This window comes from Pollicipes pollicipes, unplaced genomic scaffold (assembly GCF_011947565.3).
Source record: "Pollicipes pollicipes isolate AB1234 unplaced genomic scaffold, Ppol_2.1 Scaffold_4740;HRSCAF=5597_pilon_pilon_pilon, whole genome shotgun sequence".
In the NCBI taxonomy this organism is placed as follows: domain Eukaryota; kingdom Metazoa; phylum Arthropoda; class Thecostraca; order Pollicipedomorpha; family Pollicipedidae; genus Pollicipes; species Pollicipes pollicipes.
The window spans coordinates 38848661-38874428 of NW_023596545.1; the positions used below are offsets into that span (position 1 = coordinate 38848661).

Here is a 25768-nt window from a genome sequence, read left to right on the forward strand (position 1 = left end):
CTCAAATTACATATGCGACGATTGCAGTTATCTAGAACGGATGTTGCTTGCGCGCTTAGTGACGGCTACGAAGCGGCCTGGTGGCGTAACGTAACTGCCAGGCACTGATGAACTGATTGCTGCGCCGACCACTAAACTCACCGCCATCTTCATTTGTGTAAGTTTTGGGTGACTCAGCGTAGTCGAAGGAGCTGCGGTGTCAATGTGTCCGGTTTTTGCGGTTGGCTGAACCGCGCGCTGGGCTGATTATCACGTAGCTGGTATCAATGTGGCGTCCACGCCTTTCGCGTCGTCAATGGTAACGTTGTCGGCGTAAAAAAGACGAGGATAATGATTGACATCGATATGCCGCAGAAATGCAAACAGCTGTTGGCAATGCTGAGACTCAGGTTTCAGGCCACAAAGCTCAAGAGTCTGTAGATGTACGTGCCCGACGGGCGATGATGGAATAATCGTTACGCAGTCTTGCCGGGAGCTTGCGTATGTTATCGACAGAACCATCCGGTCCTCGAAAGTGTTTCATTCCAGCGACGGATCGAGAAAAGGTGATCTGGTCAGAATCAGTACGCGTTTTAAGGCGATGATCTATGCGCGCAATCAAGGACTTGATTTAAGGTCATGAAAGGGAGTGTTCCACATTTGCCTGGGGTTTTGATCTGAACTAACAATCTCGAAGATCATTCGGTGCAGCTCACAGCCCCGCTCTTCTTCAGACCCAAAGCCTTTAAGTTCCTGAGCTATACGCCCGCGAAGGTATACAGACTATCTAGTGCAGACTGTTTTAGGGTCACCCAGACAGCCTTGACGTCATACTAACGTCATTTTTTTATTCCTGCCATTCCATTGGCCACCCGGCGATGAAGGCCAAAAAAAGATTATCGAGTCGTTCTCATGTGGCTTTCGTGGGCATGATTTTCAGATATAGCGGCCGTCATTAAGCTTTCAGTCAGTGTTGTGCAAGGAACGATGACGCAATTAAACAATGACTTAGTGAAAACACTTAAAAGGGGAATTGCGTTGCACAGGAATTGCGTTGCATTGCGTCTTTTCCACTTGAAAGGATTTCGATGGTTATAGGTGAGCTTATTTCGTCACATCTGATGCTTGCTTCAACATCTTCAAATGTGGAACATTCACTTGAAAGGTAGGGGCACATAGATTTGGCTAGGGGCAGTCCCCCTCCCCACCTCTTATCCACTCTGTCCATTCCTTCGATGTAGATGGAACTTTGCATACAATCATTTTGTACAGGAAATGCGCCGACCAAGAGTACAACATGTCCTATTTGCTACATCAAATATTTGTTTGGCGTCGCATTCTTGGCATGATCTCGTACTTATGCCACTGCTTTAAACCCGGCATGAAATGCTTCAGTGACATACCATGCTAGTACGGAGTTCTCAACAGAGGTTGGTATACGGCTGACGAACGTCGGCTTCAGATGAATGCCGGCGGCATATGAATCTGCATTCATTGAAAAACGTGCACAAAAGTACAAGTTTACAGCAGAGCTGCAAAATATAAGCAACGATGAATGCGGTCAGCAGATGAAGGCAGATATATGTCGTTGGTGATGCTAATGCAGGGTTGAGGCCACGGCGAAACGCGATGGTCATTTCCTTTCCCCCGAAGCCAAGAGGTTTACACCAGATGTTTAGTGATTTCGTAAGGCTTCGGCTTAAATTTGCAGGAGCTTTAACAAAATTTGATATCCCATCCGAGGAAGACTTTGGCTACGTGCCTATGGCAGTCTACTATTGTGCTAAATGCCGGACAAAAGGCCGTGAGAAAATGTGTGCGCTATGCAGAAACGTGTAGCCATATTTTTTGCTGCACCTTATCATTAAATGAATCATGTTTGTCTCGGTTTAGAAATTGAAAGTGCTTTCTGTCAAATATTATCTTATACCGGAATCGGGCATGATCACTCAGTGGTATAACTGCTTTCCCGCATCGTGAAAACTGATACTTCGCTATTTGCCGATGCCTGTGGCGCGATATAATATAACTACGTGGTGTAAACGTGGTGGTGTAAATACACGAACACTATTTTGCACCGAATAAACCAGACAACAAAAACAGTTCCTGCATATACTGACGAATATGCGTGGAAGCACTCCTGTGTTGTGGAAACTGTGTATTTACTGATGGAACAGAAATTTGAATACGCGAGGCGGAAAATAACTTTCCAACCTCGGACGAAACTTATGAATACTGTCCGAGGTCGAGAAAGCATTTTAGAACCCAGACTTCGCCGACACACGGACCTGTTTTGAAAAACGAGGTTCTAAAAAGTTCCTGGTCCAGAGGGCTTCATGCACACGCAATTAATCTTAATTTGTGCACTTAGTTTCGTGCACAATCCATGGCTGTGATGGAAAGTGGAGTGGCTTAATGTTAGGTCAGTGATACACAGCACGCCCACCGTGACCACCAAATAACATGGTATCTAAAAATTACGTGCGTTATTCGTCTATCGCTAATGATTCTGCCTGTTATGAAGCTTACAGACACCGCATCACGACATAATGGCGTTAGTGCTCTGTTCTCACTATTCGATGCGTTTCAGAGCAGAGACTCGTTTAACGTGCCGTGCTGTGTTACCACCATGCTCCTCAACCTGAGTTATAGTGCCTGAGCTCGCGGGCAGCCACAAGCAGCCCATGCATGCCAGATAACGTTACCATGTGTAACAAACATGGCAGTGCCTGAACATGCAAGATTTCAGGCTATTAACCGGAGCAAAAAGCATCAGGTATGCGCTGACTTGCATATAAACGGTGTTATGCGAAGTTATCTGCTCGGCCAACCCTGATGTAAAACCAATGTCTAGTGTACAGGACCTCACCATAACATGATTAGACAGCTAATTCCTTGCCGGACCCGGACCGTAAGCTCTCCCTGCACTTAGAGGCTTTGTGTAGAGAGTGTCGACGATCTCAACTTGGCTCGCCATTGCCGCTATATTTGCCCATGGCCGACTACACATAAAGTCGACTATAATACGGAACTGGGTTCACACCATTCCCACCCTTCAGGGTATTACAATCGATGCGTGGAGTCGCAAGAGTGCGATCTGTACACCACGTACGGTAGGGGAAACTCCTTCTGGAAGAACTGATAACGACCGATCCGCTGCCAGCCCCTCCATCAGGCGGACCATCTCCTGGAGCATGGCAGCAGCTCAAACTGCATCATTTTGCAGGAGGCGGTTCGTCATATCAGGCCCGAGTTTGGCATCGATCGGTGCGCGATGGCGCCAAACGTCGAGTCATCGAACGCTGGTCTCGGACAAAACATGGCTTTGTCACGCAGTGGCGCAGTCCCGCACGGCGCTGATTTGCTGCATCACGGGTGCATGTAACGTTCATGCTGGCGGTGCACTGTATCACTTGTACAAATATTTCGCCTTTTTCCGTGCGACTACCCGTCTGTCCCTCTTCCCGATACCACCGGCTGCCGACAGGAGATGAGGTAGTTGGACCAATGAACTAGCTATCTCTAAGGATGGTTGAAATGTCGGGCCGTTGCTTTGTTGACGGATATTATTGTCAAGACATCTGAAAGGGGACGCACAGTCCATGCCAAGGGTGGACGTCCGACGAAGCATCTATTGAATGGAGAATAATGTCCGTCGCTGAATGCTGAAAGCCACTGCAAAGTGATGACGTAATGGAAAGGGAAGCCAGGGGCGTCTTTCCAGGGCTCGGATTGCCACCAGGTCAGGGTTGTCACTTTATGGGCTTTCGGGGGGGGGGGGGGGTCCTCCCCACTGCTGACTTGAGCCCCACTGCACCTTGATTGCTTCTGTCACCCCTTCCCCTGCCCTGTGAATATGGACAGAAATGGAATACCGGACCAATTTAGTGCAAAAAATTATCGGAGGTGATGGTACACGAGGTACCTATGTATAAGCTTTGTCAGTGTGCGATTAATGGGGTTTTCACACAACCCCGGGATTGGAAAAAAAAATACAATGCAACATTCGGCAGCTTTTAAGCAAACGGTAGCTGATCGCATTTGCTTGTTTGCACGGCTTGCCATCTGTAAACGTGAATTGTACCCATGGACAATTAGGTCCTGGTAATCACACGTAATGGCCGAGTGGTTAACGCTTTAGATTCCCGCGCTTGGGCTCGGGTTCGAATCCCAGTTGCGACATGCCCCCTGAGCGCTGACATGTCCAATGCAGTCCTGGGCGATCCATAAAAAAAACGTTGCGCGATGTCGTGCGTGGCGTTCATTAGAAAAAGAACAGCAGGATGATTCTGGATGCAGCCACATATCTGTGCATGTGTGTGTGATTCTCCCTGATTTGCCTAAATACACGTTTATAGTTCGCCCCTTTCTAGTCGGTACAAACCACATGACGTATGTGCGGACGATATACCTCTTTTGTCACCGTCATCTTTCAGTTTCCAGTCTTTGTTTAATGCATACGAGACATGTCCAAAAAGAACGTCATGTAACAAACAACGCAAGAAAGACATTGTAGCTGGTCATGTGACGGAAGCTCTTTAAGTAAATGTTGTTGCCACGATTCACATTGTATGGCGCACAATAAATACATGCAAGGCAATATAAATGTCATGGCTTGCTTTTATCTGATGCGTCTGGTGACAACTACGGGATCCGGCAGCATTAGCGTCTGTTATGCTGCCGTACGAACACTCATTGGCTTTTCAACGTCCTTTGCATATCCCACTTCATCGTCAAGTCAAAAGTATGAAAGTGATTTATTTACGACTTAATGCTCCACGACATTTTTTAAAAGATTTAATCCAAACCCTTTGAATCGATTAAATTCTGGCATCAGAGCTCACGCTAAGCAGGCATACAGATTGCATTCAATGAATGCGAGACAATTCCCCAAAACACCATATAGCTAGCAATGCAAAGAAGACAGTAACTAGCCATGCGACTCAAGTTCTGTAAGAAAATGTTGCCACAATTTACAATTGTGACACGTGTCACAATTAAATTAGCGTGGCGCACAATTATACGGAGTGTTTCACACTTATATGGGGGTTTTGAGCTGAAGCCTTGAAGACCTTTCGGTGTTGTTCTACCCGGCTTACCCGGGTAAGACCTCATCCCTCTATTTACTGAGCTACACGCCCGCGAAAATTGGGAAAGGTACATCGGGGTGAGTATTTCAAAGTCACCTCCGCATTCATAACGTCATGATAGCGTCATTCAAATCCTGCCATTCCATAAGCCATGCGGGGATCAAGGCCAAAAAATCTGATTGTCGAGGCGTTCGTATCTGGCGTTCATGAGCGTGATATCCAGATATAACGGCCGTCAATTGGCTCTCAACCAATGTTTTGCAAGGTGCGATGACGTAATCAAACCATGACGCATTGAGGGGCATATTTACTAAACAGAGATTTGTGCCGTCAAGAGCAGTCATTTCTGCTTAAAAGTGCACCAATAGTTATAAATAAACTTGTTTCACCACACCTGATGCGTGCTGCAATATCTTCAAATGTAGAGCACTCCCTTTCAGACAAAAATCGCGGGCAGTGCTGGACGAGACAACAGGCAGTGTTGTGTCAGCACGAACGGGCGGGATTGTGAAGAAATCTTTAAATGTCTGAAATATGTTGACATGTAAGATATTCCTTTGAGCATATCTTAAGGTTTCATGCATCTGTGACATGTAAATAAACCTGTAAAAGTCACAAATGTAACAATGCATGTGACAAATGAAAATATAAAGGTAACGCAGGTAATGGTTTAACATTTTGTTCACTTATGGCAAATGCATCATGCGCCTGTTCTTAAAAAGCTCAAGGTGTATGAATACTGCTGCCCCGGCCTTTTTTGCATTATGAAAGATTTGCAGTGATTTCGAAATGTTTTTATCACAGCACATTGATAACTTCGAAGCGACGTATAGGTAAGCAGCTTGGACTTTTTGTCTGACAAGACAATGCTGAATGTAAACTTCGTCGTGCATCATCATCCTAATCATACAAGATCCCGTGATATTCTGTGAACAAATGTGAAGGAGCTACACTCAAGAGTTTTGAACTCAGACATGGATAAAGACCCAAATTCAAACTCGAACTCAGATGTAGACTCGGAATGGGCATCAACCTCCAAGAAATTACATACGAACTAAATCTCAATGACTTGTACCCGGACACGCACTCAACCTCACCAATCATGAAAATGTTTCGGCTCAGACTCGGGCTCTGTAATCTGACCAGTGTAACGTCAGGACTCAGATTTGGTCTTGAACATCAGGGTTTGGACTTGAACATGCCTTAGGCTCTTGAGCCCATTACTGTTTTCAACGCACCGTGAATTCACACGAGTTAAACTGCATCTATCCCTCCTATTTGTACCCAGCTTTTAGGGGCGGCTCTTGAGTGCGGGAGTGGAAGCGCGGAAGTGTTTGTCAAGAAATCCAAGTTGATCCGCAAAGGGTGCATTTGTAGTTTCAGAACTCGCGGCGATTTTACGCATCGCCGGACCGTAACAAAAGCCTGGGACTTTTATCGTCGGTGGCGGTGGCTATGATCGTGTTAAGTGCTTTTACGTCGGTTATGAGCGAAATCTTAAGTAAAAGTTCCGAGATTTGTGAAATGCTAGATTTTGATAGCGCTGGAAAAATATAAACCCGCATGTAGCCGCTACGAATAGCGGTTGTGCAGGGCAGGTACTGAACGTTCGTTGCCGAACAGCCTTGCCGAGCCGGCGTGCTGAGCCGATGGACCGGGTTGCAGAGCCGGCGTGCTGAGCCGCGTGGCTGTGTTGCAGGGCCGGCGTACTGCGCCGCGTGACCGGGTTGCAGGGCCGGGGTCTGAGCCTCGTGACCGGGTTACAGGGCCGGCGTGCTGAGCTGCGTGGCTGTGTTGCAGGGCCGGCGTGCTGAGCCGCGTGACCGGGCTGCAGGCCCGGCGGCAGGAACGATGCTCGGCTACCGGGAGGTGGACGTGTGGTCTCGCCGGCACGAGGTGCACGCCATGCGCGGCCAGGTGACCACCTCCTGCTTGTGGAACGCCTGTCGCGCCATGGGCCTCGGCCTCCTGCTGGTCACCGTGGGAGCGGCCATGGCCACCATGGGTGAGCGCGGCCGGGCGCCACTGCTCGGTCCTGCAGGCCTCGCGCACAGTGGGCAGCTGACAACGCCGCCAGACTCTATGTCACCCTCAGAATCAGAACAGTGCTATATAAGTGGACACAATCGATGAAGAGGTGGCTTGCTATGATGCGCGACACTGAAGTGGGCAGTCTTGGTTGGGTTAAAGCAAGATAAAACGCAATGCAGTGCAGGTTGGGGATGGAAACGTAACCACGACTTATATGCCACAGTTTCCTAATTATAACTATACTCCGAGTGATGAGACCCGTCAAAAGCCTGTCATCTAGCTTCTCTAAAACGACGCAAAGATTCTGAATTCAATCATCCATTGTCAATCGAAGAGAGCCAGAACAGCGGAAGTATTGTCAGCTTCACACTGTTTTGCTGAGCTGCCCTCGTCTAAACACACGGCCCGAAGCGCTGCTGTGCTCGGGCGTACCACTTAAAGAACTGAAGCGCCAGATTTGACAGCGCCACTTGCCGGGTGCCAAGGTGAAAGTCTGAAGTTAACCGAATTGTTTCACACAGATAAGACAGAAGTAATAGCCTTATTCCTCGCAGAAAAACCGGAAGAATTGAGATATAAATGCATTGACATTTCGGCAACACGCCGTTGCGGAAACAACAGCGGAAGTGCTATTCTTCCGTAGAATATATAATAGAGTTCTGCTGTTGTTTCTAGAAAGACATGTTGCTGAAGTATCAACGCATTTATATCTCCATTCACCTCCTTTTTTTCTCCGAGGAGTAAGGCTATTACTTTGGTCTAATCTATGTGAATAATACTCCTCGCAAATACATTTCACAGCTCGTGAATAATTTCAGTGTAATTAGCGACCCCTGACAACCAGAAATCAAGGGAATACGAAGAACGTGTCGCAGCTCTCTGTGTCCTGACTCCGATGTTTCTTTTTGGGCCGGCTGTCGCAGTTGGCCGCTCTCAGCCCAATACCTAGCCGCTGTCAGTTACTGTGCTCGTCGTGTTTAGGAAGTCAACAGTATTTTACACAGGTTTTTGCGAAAGTCGAAAGGAGTTTTGTTAATGATGTGGCCGAATGACTGCTACAATCGTTAAGAGGAGTAGGACCTACGGAAAGTTACGTGTCAGTTCTTTCTTTTTGTACTCGACGTAAGTTTGTGCCATATCTCTGAGCAGATTTTTGGACTAATCAAAAGTCCTTTCGGACGAATATCGACTTACATGTAAATTTGTATGTGTTGCCAGCTTGACGAGCAAATCCGCATGTGTGTGTGTGTGCTCTCTAACTTTTGGTGTCCTGGAAAGTTTGGGATAGGGCCATTCAATTTTTTGGCTCTTATTTTCGTTTATTTTTATACGGGAATCGGTCTTTCTGAGAGTGACCCTGGACCGCTAGACATAGGACGAAAAGACGTGAAGCGTCTTCGTTTTCTTCAGAAATTAGTGACTCCTGCCTTTTCCATCAAACTTTTTGGAAAAAGATATGACAAAATGAGTTACAGACGGCTTCTGAATACCATCACATTTGGTCACGAAGTGTGGTAAGGGTGACCATCCATCGTCATGCGCAGCGAAAATGACAAAAGACATAATTGCAGCCGTTTGTTTGGTGTTTGAAGCCGAATTATAGCCGTTTGAAGCTTGATGACCTATGCGCCGTCGCATGACGGGCATATTAAGATGTTGTTAGTGGCAGCCAAAAAGAGCGAAGCCAGTTTAAGTTTAGTTTTCCTGTAATATATTTTTCTGGCAATTTAACATAGCGTTAACACCCTGGAATATGGAAAATGCTTTTAGTATCGTTACAATGGAAATCACCCAATCTTGTGCTGTACGTCTGGACTATAACGAATGAGAAAGAACCGCACTGTGTTGCGAAAAAGGCGCTAGCCAGCCCGTAATATAGGCGTCATAGCTATCGAGTGAAATAAGATGCACCACTCTGACGGTACATATAACCTCATAATTAATTTAAAATTATTTATTTACTTACGATTAAAATTCGTTGCAACATGCGACTGATGCCTCGTGCAGCCAGCACACCCAGAAAATATACTATTTTGGAGAAATATCGGACTTAACTACTTGTGTTTATTTAGTCAGGCTCATGCCCAACCATATCCGTGTGGCATGCACAGTTTCGCTGTGAAAGGCATGTTCTTGCTCATACTTTCACGGAGGTTTCGGGTGTCCATCAAAATGTGAAACTTTTCCGAACAATGAACGCATTTTGTAAGTAGGAATGCTAATTTTTTGCGTCCTATGTCACGTGAATTGCAATAGTGATGGGCCATTTTTCTGGAATGTTTTTGTGCAGCGAAGTTAGACTTTTAAACTTAATCCGAACCTTTTGAGCGGATGAATTTCTGGAAGCATAATTCACATCAAGCAGTGCTTGGTTCCGTGAGCCGTAGCTCTCACCATCCAATTGCGCAATTCAAGGTCAACAGCAAAATTTAGTGGCGAAAGTTTAACAAGCTGCAATGCTCGGCACGGTCCGTCCTGCTCTCTGAGGTCAATTGACCGTTAGCGCGGCCGCTGCCACTAGCCGTAGGCCATATCTGTCAAGCGCAAATAGGCCCTTGACAAATACGGTCAAATAAGCCATATCTGTCAAGAGCAGTTAAGAGACTGGAATCCAACCTACCACGGGTGGATGGATCGGAGGGCAGGCGCTGTAGCCAACTGAGCCATCGGGATGGACAATCGGACGGGTTGATCAAGATTATGCTAAAAAAAGAGGTGATGCACTCTGTGTTGAAAAAATATACAAAAAACAAACATTTCAAGTACCCCGCTTGGAGATTTCATGCTGTTTTAGTCTTAAAAGTGGCAATGTCCCAGCAGACAATGAAACTCGTTGGAAGTGCAAATTCAGAGGTCGTGAAACGTTGCACAATATGAACGCATCATACTTGAAGGGACCAAAATCCCAAAGAATAACCCAAATCACCGCCTTCGCGTTGTCAGTCGCACGGAGTTCGACAAAACCCTTTCATCTTCGCTGCCAAAAGTTCGGGCTGTCCGGAACTAGATCATCTGACATTCTGAAAAAGACTTGACACCACAACATGTAAGGGTACTCCCAAAACTCGAGCCCCGAGACATAGAGATACGCTTGGCAAAAGGTCATCGGTCCACTGACAGCTCAAACGGGAACCAAAGTGTTGCACATTCAACTGCTACTTTAAAAAATGAAATGAAAAAACGATATTCTAGGAAACTTTATCGTTTCATATGGTCCCAGGATCATTTAGGGGCCCGCACCGTCCTCACTTCAGCATCCGTCCAAGGAATCATATTATTGTAGTGTTATGGCCAAGCGATCGCGTCTTCTGCTAACTCCATGTCATGACGGCACGAGTCCATACAGCGATGCCATGGGAGCCGACGCGCAGAAAACCAACATATTTCCGTGGCGATATTCCCAATTCGTTGACCATTCGTGGACAGTACGTGAGTGAACACTTGGACTGGGCCGAGTGAACGTCACAACGGGAAACTGCTAGTATTTAAGAGGATGAAATGTGGCAATGCAATAGCATGCCATTTCATGTTGTGATATTTCAGTTTTCACTGGCATTCAGGCCAAAACAGCCACCGCGATGGTCAGCAGTGTGCTGGTGGTGAACACAAGTGTCAGAAGCGAAATAAAAACAACCCGGGTTCACGACAGTAATGATGCATATTTGTGCAGGGGTTATCTGGGGATGCCATAGAAAGTGTCAAACATTCTATAGCTGTCAAATCATGATTAATTGGGATTTGAATTGGGCTGTGGTCCGATGACATGGATGTTGCAATTTATTTATAAAGTTGAACACCGGGTTTCTCCATCATCGTAGATAAAAGCTAGGTGTAATTATAACACGTCTGTGAATTTAATATTAGCTCTTCGGAAATGCGAAATGTTTCACATAAATGAGACTCGATACGATGGTATTGACATATTTGACCTACCACTGTGGCATGCGTCTTCGTGGATAATGAATACCTGACTAGCACACAGGAACTTTTCACAGAATTTGGAATAGACTGGAAAAACATCCGAGTAAAAAGTGAGAGAGACTGGTTTGGCAAGCCATTTTCCGTTTCCCCCACCCGACACCCTCGTACTGTTCCCGCGTCCTACGTACCAGTTATACGCTTTGAACTTCAAATAGTCTTTGAAACATCGAGTTGTCGTGCCACTTATGATAGCATACTGTCATTTAAATGAGGCTAGTCAACTGGCGTACCCAGGGATTCGCACAGGAGGTGCAAGGATGGCGGCCCCCATCTAACCCCTCAAAAGTTTCAACATGAAACCTGTCAACGTCCATCACTGTTTCCTCATAACTCATACACCCGGGACAGCACTCTCAAATCCCACGCACACTATGAAGCCCTGCGCATCGCTTGTGCAATAGCTAACGCTTCGAACTCAATCACGATTTTGTCAAAATAAAGTCCAGGGTCCAGTGTCAACCGTGCAACAGTTTTTGAAGTTAACGATTCCGTTGATTGCTTCTGACGTGAACGGAGGCGTTAATTCGTCAGTCCAAATTTGCATTAGCTAATTAACGGCTTAGCGGTTTAACGAAGTCTGAGCAGCCTCTGCAAGTCGCATATCAGCTGGTTGATATTCAGGGTGGTTGGTATTATGGGTCGCATTGGAGAACACCCGCTCAGCATCAGCGGCTGATGACAGCAGCCGGCGGATCCGCTTGGAAAGCATCCGCTTAGATCCGCTTGGATCCGCTTGAAAAGCGTCAGCTCAGCATGGGCGGCTGATGACAGCAGCCGGCGGATCCGCTTGGAAACATCCGCTTGGATCCGTTTGGATCCGCTTGAAAAGCGTCAGCTCAGCATGGGCGGATGATGACAGCAGCCGGCGGATCCGCTTGGAAACATCCGCTTGGATCCGTTTGGATCCGCTTGAAAAGCGTCAGCTCAGCATGGGCGGCCGATGACAGCAGCCGGCGGATCCGCTTGGAAAGCATTCGCTTGGATCCGCTTGGATCCGCTTGAAAAGCGTCCGCTCAGCATCGGCGGCTAATGCCGGCAGCCGGTGGATCGATGCAGCGGAAGATAACCACATTCCGCCCGGATTCAGCCCAGCCCGCATTTCACGGCACGAATGTAGAGGAATTCCCTTTACGGCCCGTTATGTCCCATAGAAAAAAGTTTGGCTCGCGACGCGTCCTCTGAAAGCTCTTTTTATTCCAAAGGCAACGGTTCAGCGTAAACCGCCGGTTTCTCTTGGGTGAAAAGCCGTAGGCCATTGCAAAATAATGTCTTAGGGGCGGCAACGAACATTTTCTTCAGAAGATCCACTGAACCATTGACCAATGTTATCAATCGTGCCGGAGAAACTCTGCAGACATTTTTAGTGTATCGTTCAAAACCTCTGCATAGCTTGCACAAATGCTTTTTGCGGAAACAGTGAAGCGCCGCATGTTCATTCTCGCACGTCAGCTTCTATCTCATTGTACCTGGTAACGGACTCACCAAGAGCCTGTCCAGGCTTCAGAAGATCACAAACTTCTTTTCCTGTGCAGCATATGGGAAATGGAAGTTTAGACTCGTAGCTGACACGCAGGAGGCTCTTTTCTGGCTGGCTTCACCGAGCATGTTGCATTTGCAAACAATCCCCTTCTTGCACAAGACCCTTAGAACTGTGGTACTCCCATTTTTCACGTTTTTTTCTACCAACAGGAAATACCTGATCGGACCCGGAGCACGCACCATCCTGCTATGTTGTGCGTGCGGGATATTCTCTGATCTGAGGCTGGCAGGAGGCAGTTTGTATATCGGAGTGCCCTGCAACACAATGCTCTCCCTGCAGAAATGTTGAATATGACTGAGCCATTCTGCAAAAGGAAATGAAAGTTACATTTCTGGTCAGTGGCTTGTTTTACAATGTTTGAGTGCATGCTGCGGATGCTGCAGCTGTTTTTTCACTGTTACTTTTGGCCTTCTTTTCCCAGTCATGCTGGGACTCGGCATCAGCACAGACCCTTGGTTTTAACAAGGGCAAAGGATGATCCCACGAGATAAAATGGATAAGTGCATAGCTATGTAACTAAATGGACGAATTAACACTTATCCAAGAAGTAAAGAAATAGCAAATAGATCAAGGTATATAACTGTATGCATATATATATATATATGGACGTTTAGTAACCCAAACGCATCTTGGAAGCAAAAGCACGATTTTTGCGGGGATGAATCATATGAAATTGCAAAACTCGTGTCTTTAACGCGGCTCTACGATTTCCTTCAATATTGCCAGATCGAAACACGCATCGATGTCCATCATTTTGGCTAAAAACCTATGGGCTATGCAAATGAAGTGGTCAAAAAAGTTACCTACGTAACGGGTGCTGTCGCTACATGGCGATGCCCATTGCCCGAACTGTGTTTCAAATGTGAGCAACTGTGTTTTAGATCGGAACGTATCCAACCTTGTTTTATTTCTGCCTGTTGCCTTGTTTGCAAGTTTATCCTGGCATACATGTTATGTCTGTGCATATGCAGCGAAATATCGGTATTATTTACATTTCACTCAAGCTTCGGCAATCTTGATCCATCGCCCGCTGCCGTGCTCCGGTCGAGCTGGACGTGTCGGGCTGCGCAGTAAGCAGTTCCGCCTCTAACGTGGCTTCCGTCTTATTTGTGCCTTCCCTCTTATTGGAAGCAGGTGCGTTTGAACGTTTAAGTAATGTTTTTCACTCTCTTTGGCAGCATATGACGAACGCCGCTCACGACTGGATCTCTGTCAACATCCCTTGCAATATTCGTGGAACTGCCGCTTGATCTCCGACGCATAACGCTACTACGTAACGACCACACCGTGATGAAGACGCGGTTTGCGCCGTTCTCGTTGCGCCCCCCCCCCCCCCCCCCCTTCAAACGGCTGCAATGCAGCTGCTGCTGTCACGGTATGGCGCATTTTGAGATGCAACCTGAGATGACGAGATGAGAACTTGAGAACGGCACCGACTGGCCGGCAGGGTACTACAGCCAGCGGTCACTGCACCAGCCGGCCCTGTCGCCGGCGCCGGACGCCTCCAACGGCTCCCTGCTGTCCCGCCAGCGGGCCAGGCAGGCCGCCGACCTCACCTTCCGCCACCTCTCCTACTTCGGCTCGGTCGTCATGGGCATCGGCGGTGAGTGCTGCCCGCCGACAGTCCTGAGCCTGGCGTATGCGGATGGCCGATGCTCGCGTGCGCCTTATCTCACGATGCTTGGAGCGCGGCGTGTCCGATGACGTGTTGTTCTGCCAGAGTGGAAAATGGTATCTGTTTTAGGCAGCTGCAAACAAACTACAGACAGACCGTGCAGAAAACTTTATAATAAATGGGAAATATTTGTTTTTGTCGTTGCTGATGTTGTGTAGTGTCAACAGTGGGCTCGGCTGGAACCCGAGGCAAGTGTTTTTGACTCCACTGGCATTGAAACAAAGTTACGTAAAGTTTTACTAGGTCAGCAGCTAGGGTATAGTTTATTCATAAAATGTTCGATCGCGCACACCGGCGACCGAGGGGGGACGGTGAGAGCGGTGTCGACTGGCAACTGTGTGAACTGAACTGACTGTAAACTTCACCCGCTTAGTCAGCGGTACGGTAACGTCTGTTGGCGTCCGGTCTAGTCAGCTGGCAGGTGTGAACGTTAGCCGCTTAGTCAGCAGTCCGGTCCGTTCCGGTCGGGGCCTTATTTCTCCCGAATGCCATGACCAAGGGGCCTCAAAATTTGGCGCATGTGAGCTCATGTAGAGGCCTTCCTATAATGTAAACAAGTGTTTCCATCTGTCTTGGTTTTTGATATCTCAAGTGGGTAGATTGACCACCCCCACCCCACCACCAGCCGTGCGTGCCCATTCGACCGGCCATCCAGAAGCGTGGTAATGATAACACCGAGTTTGTTCTGGACGTTGCGGCTGAAACCAAAAGGCACAGGTAGTAATATCTGCCATATTTGCCATTCGCCAGGCTTGGAAAAAGAACTTTTTGAATCGAAATCTACCTATGACGATCTATTTCAAAAACTTTCAGAAAGCCCGCCCTGGCTTAGTGTCACGGCGACTTAAAAAGACAGCGCAGAGGTAGTAATATTTATGCTCTGTGGCACTTTTTTGCATGTGGGATGATGACGGACTTGATATATCGACAGACGTGCGTCGTGTTTGCTGGCACGCAAAATTGTTCTCCGTCCGATTGCAAAGTTGCTTGTTCAACGTCGCTAGACTACGCCAAGCGTCCATGTGGAAGACGGTCGTGATTGAATAGCTTTCAGGGATCTGGGTTCTGTCTGCGATCGGTATTTGACTGTAATATGCAGAACGGTTGTAAAAATTGTTGAATTCTGAAGCAGGATCTCTCAGCCCCACATGCATTCATCTGATGCGCTGAACCGCATCTATCTGGCGGGAGAACGTCTGGCGAGCTGCATATGTCTGGGTAGAGGACGTCTGGCGAATGTGAAGCAGCTGTCATGTTACATTCCGCGGTAAGTCTTCAAGTCTGATAGTGTTTTTGGCTTTGACTGACGTCTCCCCAGATTAAACCGTCCACAAAAAGGGAAACGTTCGTCTGGGAGGCTTGCAGACTCAGCTTCAGAAAGCTCGCGATTGTTTGGGTAAAGGTCTTGACATGCCTTGGGAGTACATAGAAGTCTCAGCTTCTGTAATTTAACAGGCGAACAGCGTCTACATTCTTGCACGGAGCTCGTGTGCGGTTTTCTGGGTTACATTTGGTTGCGCTAAACATAAACATTTGCATGAGGTAGTTGGGAGACATGCGAAAAGCGAAATACACGAAAGGCATGTAAAATAAAGGTGTAGAGGTCACCAACAGTTTGCTATAGAGATAAGCTACTGGCAATGATTTCAGCTTTGTTTTCATTGGAAGCTTATTGGATGCTGGCAGAGTGATTTAATAAAAGCAGGAAAGGCCTTAAGCTGTTCTCTTCGGCATTTTAATTGTTATGTTGCGAATAACCAGGTCTCATCACACCAGGAGGTATTAGTGAAACGACACTTTCAAGCAATCAATGACTCATATCTTGAGAATATGCAATTTAAAGTCCATTTAACTTGGTGATAATAGGTTAAATTAATGTGGAGTTGAATCGATCAAATGGCATGCTTGGTGAAAAGTTGTCGATGATCGAAAAAGTCCGCCTTGAGCACTGTGCAGTGTGTATATAGGCATATTAGGCATGCATCAGATTAAACATGTGACGTCATTCGACGTAATTCTGCGATCATTTCCCTGGACTAGTCATCTTGCAAGCATCTCATCGCTTGTCGCTTGTGTCAAAACAACCATCAGGGTATTACGGTATGATCGGCTAAATGAAAGCAACAGAAAATGAAATGCTACACTCATTCTAGTCTATTGAGCTAGGGCATGGCACGTTCTTGATTTCGATTCTTGAGAAAACCCCTCCGGTAGTTGGTACGCGCATCATTAAAATCATAATGACATCATCCCGCATCAAAAGCATTGTTCTAAAAGTATATGAAATTGATTCAAGTGACATTTTTCAACGTCAGACGGTGCCTCGCAGTTCGGAACGTTTAAGCGCCGCAAGTTTTCCCCTCACGTGCGGCACACACGCGACGGCTAGAACGGGTCACCCCGCTCGGTACCGCGCGGGTGTCGGGATGGGTTGTAAGCGAGGAGATTTTGTCCTGTCCCATCGTTACGTCTTGAGGAGTCAGCGCCTCTGAAACGCCGGGCGACTAGATTCGACTAGGGCCGGGCCTCTAGCCCTTCGCCACGGAAGACTAGATTCGACTAGGGCCGGGCCCCAGCCCTTCGCCCCGGAAGACTAGATTTGACTAGGGCCGGGCTCCAGCTCTTCGCCACGGAAGACTAGATTCGACTAGGGCCGGGCCCCAGCCCTTTGCCACGGAAGACTAGATTCGACTAGGGCCGGGCCCCAGCCCTTCGCCTGGAAGACTAGAATCGACTAGGGCCGGGCCCCAGCCCTTCGCCACGGAAGACTAGAATCGACCAAGCTTGTCCTCAAATAGTGACGAGGGTATCAAGCATTCGTTAGAAATCATTATGAGAATATACAATGTTTAAAGCCAGCGCTCGTGGTCTCCAGGTTAAACACTAGCTGTGATTCAAAAAGTAGTGGGCGTCAAAGGTCTGAAAATCCGGATCTGTGTAGGCTCTAAAAAAACAAAGACGTGACATGAATAGATCGGTGAGGCCTCCGCATGTTTACTCCCGATGTGCGTCACCGGACTGATCGCTGCCCAGAGCACAGACGATTAGGCCCAGAGGTTTCGATGACCTGCACAAAAGCTTAAAAACGTCCTGCTCTACATCAGTGTTCCAAGCTATGAAACATAAAACTATTTCTAAACGTCCCCACGCGAAAACGCCCGCTCAAATCACGTTCCACGATGACGTCTTTAGTTTAGTGGCGGCTGAACTCACGAAAGACTGAACGGAAAATGCAAACGCTTTATTTTTCTCAACACCCATGACCGGGCTCGGCACAACAAGTTGACGCACGTGGAAGCCTCAAGCTTCCCCTCAAGTATAGCGCCGCCTTGGGCGTCTGGTCACCATGACCTGCTCACAGGTCAATGTGAGCATTGCTGAGGAAACCTGACGAGAGGTGCGGTGGCGCGCCCGTGGTGCCGCACCACACAACCGCCCGCTGCCGCTGGCGTGCGTGGGCCGCGGCTGGACGTGCTGCCGCTGATGCGACCTACGGGGCCCGGCAGAATACACGGCTGTGATAACGATGTGTCAACGCCGTGCGGCCCAGACCCGTGGGACCCGTCCCGACGACAGCAGCGGTCCCAGACCGGATTACGGGCTGTCCATCAGCGCCGCTGCGCCACCACCAGTCAACACCGCACGCACCGTCAAACCAACACCGCACGCCGATAAATCACCAGCTCGCACCGGCCGGTCACCACGGTGCAGTTATGAGTTGCACTGACTGAGCAGCACATGCCACTGACAGGTCAGCCCGTACCACTGGCTGATCAACATGTACCGCGGGCAGGTCAACAAATGCCTCTGACGGGTCAACATGATGTATTGGCAGTTCATTGGAGCGCACTCACAAATCAGCGCCGCACACTGAAACAAAGGCGAACTGAACAGCACGTGGTGCGTTCTAAGGCATACAATTTGCGGTACTAAAGTAACGATTTCCGGTGATTCAGCAGCGACGCACCAGACGCCAGTGAGTGTTCGCTAGCGGTGTTCCCTCTCGCTGCTGCCAACGTCGTGCCGCGCCCCTGTCCTAGAAAAGCTAATCTGTGTGACAATGAGTGGTCTTTACCATCAGCTAGTTGATATCAGAGCATTGGGCCCTCTGGCCCGAATCAGAGATTCGTCTGGCTTATGGCGCTCGTGTTCCCCTTGTCCTCAACTCCAGCATGATATGGAGTCTACCAGCTCCATGAAAGCATCCATTGACAGCACAGTTCCCTGAAGGATATAGGCCATCCCATTCCAACAGAACTCATTTATCGTCTGTCGATTTCCGTTTCGTCCGACATAAACACAATAAAACATGACAGCGAAATTCAACGCGTTCAGGGCAGTCCCGCAGTTAGCTGGAAACGCATCGAGTTCTCCATAACGCCTCACACCAATGCCGTCTAGAGTTGCACAGGGAAGGCCCCTCCACACCGTCACCGCAGAATATGTTCTTAGCGCGATAGAAGCCGACGAAATGCCTGTGCGTATTTTGGGATTTGTTGGAGTGTGTCGGTTCTGCACCACAAGAAACGCTACCAGATAACCTGGAGATATGCAGAATACACGTCACCTGCTCCCCGTTATGGCTGGGTGCATCCCTGTTCGCCGACGCCCTCGCCTGAGCGCGCCCCTGGTGACAGGTCGGCGTGTCGTGGCCCGGCCGGCCGCCGGAGGACACGTTCTGGTGCCGAGCGCCGCTGGGTCGGACAGCTGCGGGGCACCGGTCCGAGCGGCGCTGGCGGTGTAGGTGGAGTGATCCGCAGACTGTCCCGTTCGGGGAACACAGGCGCTTAGCACAGATAGTCCGACTGTGTGGTCGCGGTCAACACAGCACAGTGTTAAGGTTGCGAGGGTGCTTCCCCAGTTGTGTACTCAACGTTTTGTTCTCTTCAGTAGCTAAGCCTGTACCAGGAACGTAGTTCCGCAGAATTGGTTGCCGTTAAGCCCAGGATCGTTGAGCCCCGGGTTGGTAACCCCTTCACTGATCTATTTCGGGGTAGGGGTTGATGGTTTTTTAACGTTATCGTCTCCATTTTGTTGTCGTTTGAGGACTACATGGAAGAAGGTAGCATGGGGGGGAGGGGGGAACAGCCGTAACATGTCATAGTGGTATTTATGACCATTTTTACGCCTTATGCTTCTCTCCACTAGTCATGAGAGTGTGTTAGTGTAGAGGGAGGGTTCGTTCCCAGCTTTGGAGAGCTCAAGCACAGGTTGAGTGCTCAACTGTGTGTGTGTGTCAACGCAACTGTGTGTGGGGGGAGGGAGGGGTGCGAGGCCCTGAACTGAACACCTTTCCATACCCCTGGCCAACACGTACCTGAGCAAGTTCGAGTTCGAACATGTGGAAGACACATAGCTTGTCTAGTGACAACAAGGGTGACGTGGTTCATATTATTGCTCGCATCAGGCAGGCCGGACCCTGCTTCCGTGATTGACATTGTACGGATTTGAGGCGATGTTGCGAGGTCTGCGGTCTGTAACACAATACAACGGAAACGGTTTTCCCTGCCCTTGGGCTGTAAACACCCATGTGTCAGTTGCAGCGACTCGAATTCCGGACCATAAGCAGAATATAGAACTGCACATTTCGCAGGTACCCTGCGCGCAGCGACAAGTTCATACCCAACTGAATACACTTGTGCTCTCATGACTTTCGACCGGTTCACCACACTACATGATGCCATATCGCTGCGGAGAGTCAAGTCTGCAGTTAGTCTGCAGTAAGTGATTGCTTTTCATGACTTCGGAACGGAAAACTTACGCTTGCAGAACGCACCTGACATTGACCTGGCCGGAGCTTGGCGTTGATGTCAGTGAAAGTCGCGATACACTACGCAGAGAAAGGCGAGTTTTCGGCTGAAAGCGGTTTCAAAGTTGTGTTACTACAATGATATGCTTTCGTAAGTCCCAAGATTGCCAGGCGGTTATCTGCGACATTCGGCGTGACATCTGCCTGGGAAGATGTTACCTGCGTTGTAGGGATAAGTTATACGGTTCATTGAAATAAATGACCAAGGCTATTTTTGTCCTTCTCAGTTTACCAGGCCGACGGCTAAATTCACTTATTTTGCTGGTAGAATTAAAGCCCTTATGGTTGCTGTTGACTGAGGGTCACAGGCGGTGCTGGATTAACGCGTTGGTACGGAGAAGTATCTGGAGCGTCATCTTCTGTCCGCTTCGCTAGCCATTCCACAAGGCGGAGAGGCATTCTGAAGCAGTTGAATGTTTGCCCATTTGTTTATTCTGCAGGGTGGAAAGTCTCTCCTGCGTAGCGAACTCATCCTAGCAAGCGTGGATGAGTTCACTATAGATGATAGAGGAGCTATGGCTACAAAATCGAATCTGTGTCCCCACTTTGAGTGTAAAGGATTCCAGGATTAAGCATCCACCAATTTTGCGTACTGGATTACGCTCACGTTGCGAGCTTTCTTTCGAACACGTTTTCGCCAAATTCATTCTAGACATCAAGCACTTCATTATTTGTTTGAGTCCGTGTCCTGTTTTGTATGCATGCTGCCGTGCCAGTGCGAATCTCCGTGGCAACCGAGCCGTGAAATGACGCGTCACGCCTGGCCGCCGGCCTGGGAGCTGTGGCGGCCAAACGCGCGCCGCGCCGCGCCGCGCCTCGGTCTCGCGCCGCGCCTCACCTCGGTGTCGAGCCTCGCTGATCGTCATATCAGCCGCCGAGCCGGCCCAGCTGGCGTCGGGGGTCGTCCGCGCGAGGAACGTGGCCTCTGGCGTGGTCAGGAATGCCAGGAAGTGGTGTGAGTCTTTTCGCCCGAAGTTGCAGCCAGGCAGTCCGCGGTGCGCACGCCCGAATTCCACCATGATGGCGAGATGGCGTGATTTCTTGAGATCTCGCGGATAAATGGGCGGAATTTTCCGTAGGTTATCCGTCATTATTCCGGGAGCCTTTCATGCTTAAGACGCCTCTCCGCCTGTGGCTTCGGAGTCAATCCCTGTAAAAATTGGTGCAGCCGGGCAGATGGTTCCGCAAATGCCACGCACGGTGAAGAATTTCTGCCATCGTCACGTAGCATTCTTTGCCAATGGCACATTCCTCCAGACCATACCCAGATAGGGGTGTTAAATGAATTAGGCCTCGTAGCGAATGCGCTCTGTACCAGTTGCAATAGCTGCAAAATAGCTCAGAACGATGTAATACTTTTGTGAATTGCTGGCAATGAAGCATAGACCTTTACAGTACTGGCAATAGATACAAATGCGTGGCAACAAACGTTGGCACTCATTTCAATCTCATGACTTCCTCATTTCATGTTGTTGGCGTTTGACGCACAATTAATCATTTGTGATCTGGATGCGTTTTTGTGAAATGTCTCTCATAGTTATTGGTCGGTTTGCCAACGTGATACTCTAAATCGGCAACCTCGTTTTCTGTCTATCCCTGTTATTTTAGTTGATACATTGATGCCCTGTATGTCATTTACTTCTCTGTGCAGAATATACCATGAACATATTCTATGAATCCTGTGCAGTGAGAAGCTTGCCAAATCTAACGTTTTTGTACTACGCATCCAAGGAGAACACTGCGTAGAAGGGTTAGTCACAGGATGTCGTTGGTCACAGAAGACCAACCAGTAAACCCCGAATATTAGCAAAAAAGAGAGAAGCAAACGGCCAATTATCCATATTTCAGAGCATGCGAGATGCAGGTGTGTATGTTCTTTACGTGTGCTCTCATTTGTGATCCTTTGTTTCTTTCCATCCTTTTTTGAACCAATGTCCCATGCTTTCGAAGCTGCTGCGGACATTTACAAGCAACTCGGGAAGTTACAACCTCTTTTGTTGAAGGATATTTAGGTGCGAGCGGTTGACGACTTTTGGTGATTATGTGTGTCGTTATGTAAGAACATTTCAAAAATGAAACCATTCCGATGAAGCTTACGTGATCAAGGAGGCATCCCATAATCACAGACTTGATCGTTTGGTCTCATCAGCATCCACCGGCTGGATGGATGCAAAGGCCGGCTGTGTGGGTGCAAGGGCTGAACACGAGCTCGGGGGAAGTCATTTGATCCCCCTGCGAAAGTCGTTTTCCCACAAAACTTTTAAAAGGCGTGGCTTGGCCGCGCTTAACTATATCTAGCCGAAGGCAATTGAACAGTCGGATCTTTTTGGATAAGCAAATGATATATGCCTAGTAAGGTCGCTAACTTACAGGAGCTCAAAGAAAGACCATGATTGTGAGCGAAGGCAATTCCTAGGGAATCGTTCAATCTCATGTGATGCGACGACGGAGTGTTAGACGAAGTCAGACCCCTTTGAGATGGTATCTTATACAGTTAGACAATTTTAAATTCGGATTACGACCAATTCCATTCACACTGGGTTAAGTATCAAGAACATATCAATGTAAAAATCGAACCTCCTTAAAGCCGGAAAACTTGCTGTTTGGTTGTAATTTTGTGGTAGTTCATTTTGCCTTTTTATCATGCGGAAGTCAATAGATATCCCATTTTACCTTGTGAGTGCTAGGAGTGTTACTGACTTAAAGTTACCGCAACGGGTCTTTTGCTTTGAGGGGCACGCCGCCAGCGTAATTTTAACGCAGATTTGACACTCAACAGGCCTGACGGGCAAAAATGCGCCCCCCACGGTCAATGGTGGAATCCTTTACAGTTCAGAATGAGCTCTCCACAGACTCACCATGGCCCCTCTTTTGATCAGAATGGGTTTTACATGCGCCAGTATGAGCCTTCGACAGGACAGAATGAACTTTTGCAGATAAAATTCATCTTCAGCTCCTCAGGTTTACCAAGTCTGACCGGGCCGCCGCCCGCCCGCTGCCATCCACCGCCGCCCGCCACCATCATCGCCCAGCTGACGTCCCCGCCCCTTGTCTGTCGGCAGGCTTCATCGTGGTGGCGTCGTGCGTGATGACCTTCGAGGCGCGTGACTCAGCGGCCAAGGTCGTGCCGGCGCGCTTCCGCGGCCAGCCGGAAGCAACGACGACGCACGACTCGCCCGGTCTGCGCAGCTCGGCCTGCCAGACGCTGCCCTGCTCTCCGCGCTCCGGCCGGTTCGGCCGCTCGCTGTCGGCGCCGTGCGTCGGCCGCGCCCCGTCGCTCGGCGCCGGCGCTCAGCACCGGAAACGGCACGCTTCCGGCCAGTGCGTCCGGAGGAGCAGCGCCGGTGGCCGACGGCTCCGGGCGAAGAATCGTTCGATGACGGCACCGGAAGCGCTCCGGAGGCACGGAGCTCTGTTCCGGGCTGTCGCCTGCGACCGACGCGCGCCGCCGGTGGGGACATCTGTCGAGCGGCGGGCGAACTGCGTCGACTGCGGTCGGCAGGGGGCGTGCGTCGACGGAGGCGGGACGGGTAGCCTGTCGCCGAACTTTGGCGGGTCGGGTCCACCTCCAGCTGGTACGGAGGACGGTCACCATGGTGAGAGACGGTCTTCACACGCCGAGACTGAGCATCCAGATGGCGAAAACCAGCTTCCGCACGGCCGCAGTGGCCATCCACGTGGCGTTAGTCCGAGCCTCAGCTGGTGCGCTGTGTCTGCAAATGACAGGGGCTGGAGTACAGACGACGATGGCAAGCGCGAGCGCATCGAAAGCCTGCGTCTGGACACAGCTGGGCGGCGCAATGTGTTTGTCTACATGGAGCACGGCACCGGGGACGACGTGCTGACCGTGGCGTGCGTCCCGCCGCCGGTCAGGAGACCGAGCCTCGCAGCGAGGGCGCCCGGTCCTGTCGGGACCGCCACCACGGGTCCCGCACGCCGGTCGCCAAAGGCAGCACACTCAGCACCGGCCTGCACAGGGCGCCCCCCTGATCCCCTCGAAGGCCTGGACGTTGTGGTGCGGTGCGCCGGAGTCGACGGCGCGCGAAGAGCCGCGGGAAAACACTTATGGCGAACTGGCCTCGCAAAAGAACTCCTTCTGGTGGGTTTGTTGTGACGCCGCGGCCGGTATGTGAGCGCCCCTCTGCAGAAGCTCTACCGCTGGCGTTGTGCCACAATGCACACGCCGCGCCGCAGAAGGGGGTGAGCGACGTGGGGAGCGAGCTTCAGCAACGATGTTGCAGCACTGCCGCCGCGCTGGAAGCCTCCCACTCCTCTGCAGGCAGTGTGACAGGGCTCTTGTGCTCCCCTGTCGACGCTGAACCGGAAGTGACTTGTTCTTACTTGGGACCTGTACCAGCGGCAGTATGCCCAACTTCGAGCCTCCAACCAGAGATGGTGCGCACCACCACGACCCCCTCCCAAGGGGTGACGTGTTCCACCTCGATCCCCTTGCGTGCGACGGCGTGTTCCACCTCGAGCCTTCCGTCAGGGGTGGCGTGCTCCACCTCGAGTGCTCCGCCAGGGGTGGCAAGTTCCATGTCCATCCCTCCTCCAGGGGTGGCATGTTCCACCTCGAGCGCTCCCCAAATGGTGATGTGTTCCACCTCGAGCGCTTCACCAGGGGTAGCGTGCTCCATCTCGAGCGTTCCGCCAGGGGTGGTGCGTTTCATGTCGAACTCTCCTTCAGGGGTGGCATGTTCCACCTCGAGCCTTTCGTCAGGGGTGGCGCGTTCCACTATGACTCCTGCGCCCGATGTGTGACGTCCTTGCGGCCGCCGCGATGCGAGGGTCACTGTCGTGCCCCCCCCCCCCCCGTGGGGCGCACGACTCAGCCGCCAGCAGCCGGCTCTGAGCCGGGATGTATCCGCTGCCCGAGACTGCTGCTGCTGAAGGGTCACCTGCCCGGCCCGTCAGCTGCTTTGTTGCCTGCTCTCCGATGGGCCAGCTGGTGTGTTACGCACTCTCTGGGGACCGCCGGCCGATGTAGTACTGGTGCCTGATGCGTGGATCGATGGCTGTTGTAGTGCCAGCTTCCTGGACCGCTGGCTGGTGGAGAAGTGGTGGCTGCTCTCCGGCCCGCCGGCTGTTGTAGTGCCGGCTTCTTGGAACGTCGGCTGGTGTAGAAGTGGTGGCTGCTCTCCGGCCCGCTGGCTGATGTAGAAGTGGTGGCTGCTCTCCGGCCCGCTGGCTGATGTAGAAGCGGTGGCTGTTCTCCGGCCCGTCGGCTGTTATAGTGCCAGCTTCCTGGATCGCCGGCTGGTGTAGAAGTGGTGGCTGCTCTCCGGCCCGCTGGCTGATGTAGAAGTGGTGGCTGCTCTCCGGCCCGCCGGCCGGTGTAGTGTCAGTCCCCCGACTGGTCGACTGGAGACCCATCTCTCCAGCGGGGCGCGCGGCGCAGTTGTCTGCCCCGTGCCTCCGGTTGCCGTTGGTTTTGCCGGACATTGTTATGCCGAGTGCCGTTTGATGTTCCCGGAACTGTCCAGTTTGCCCTGCCAGAACTGTTCTCGGAACTGTCCAGTAAGCCGCCGTAGGCTTGCAGGAGTGGTCGTTCCGTGTTGGAGCACGTGTTTGAGCACAACGGAGGCGTCTGTCACGTGAGGTTATAGATAACATGTCACCAGAGCGGCAGTATGTTGCTTTTGAATGAGGTGCGGCCGAGTGGG

General features: G+C 50.1%; 1 protein-coding gene across 1 annotated transcript in view; it reads left to right on the top strand.

The window, feature by feature from the left end:
* Window positions 1-25265, top strand: part of LOC119098351 (uncharacterized) — a 43308-nt gene extending 18043 nt beyond the window's left edge. The window contains exons 2-6 of the mRNA XM_037221272.1: window positions 6870-7074; window positions 14069-14224; window positions 23168-23336; window positions 23832-23957; window positions 25130-25265. Coding sequence (XP_037077167.1) covers window positions 6921-7074; window positions 14069-14224; window positions 23168-23336; window positions 23832-23957; window positions 25130-25265 — 741 coding nt within the window. The 5' untranslated portion in view covers window positions 6870-6920. The remainder of the gene's footprint in view (window positions 1-6869; window positions 7075-14068; window positions 14225-23167; window positions 23337-23831; window positions 23958-25129) is intronic.
* Window positions 25266-25768: the final 503 nt, after the last annotated feature.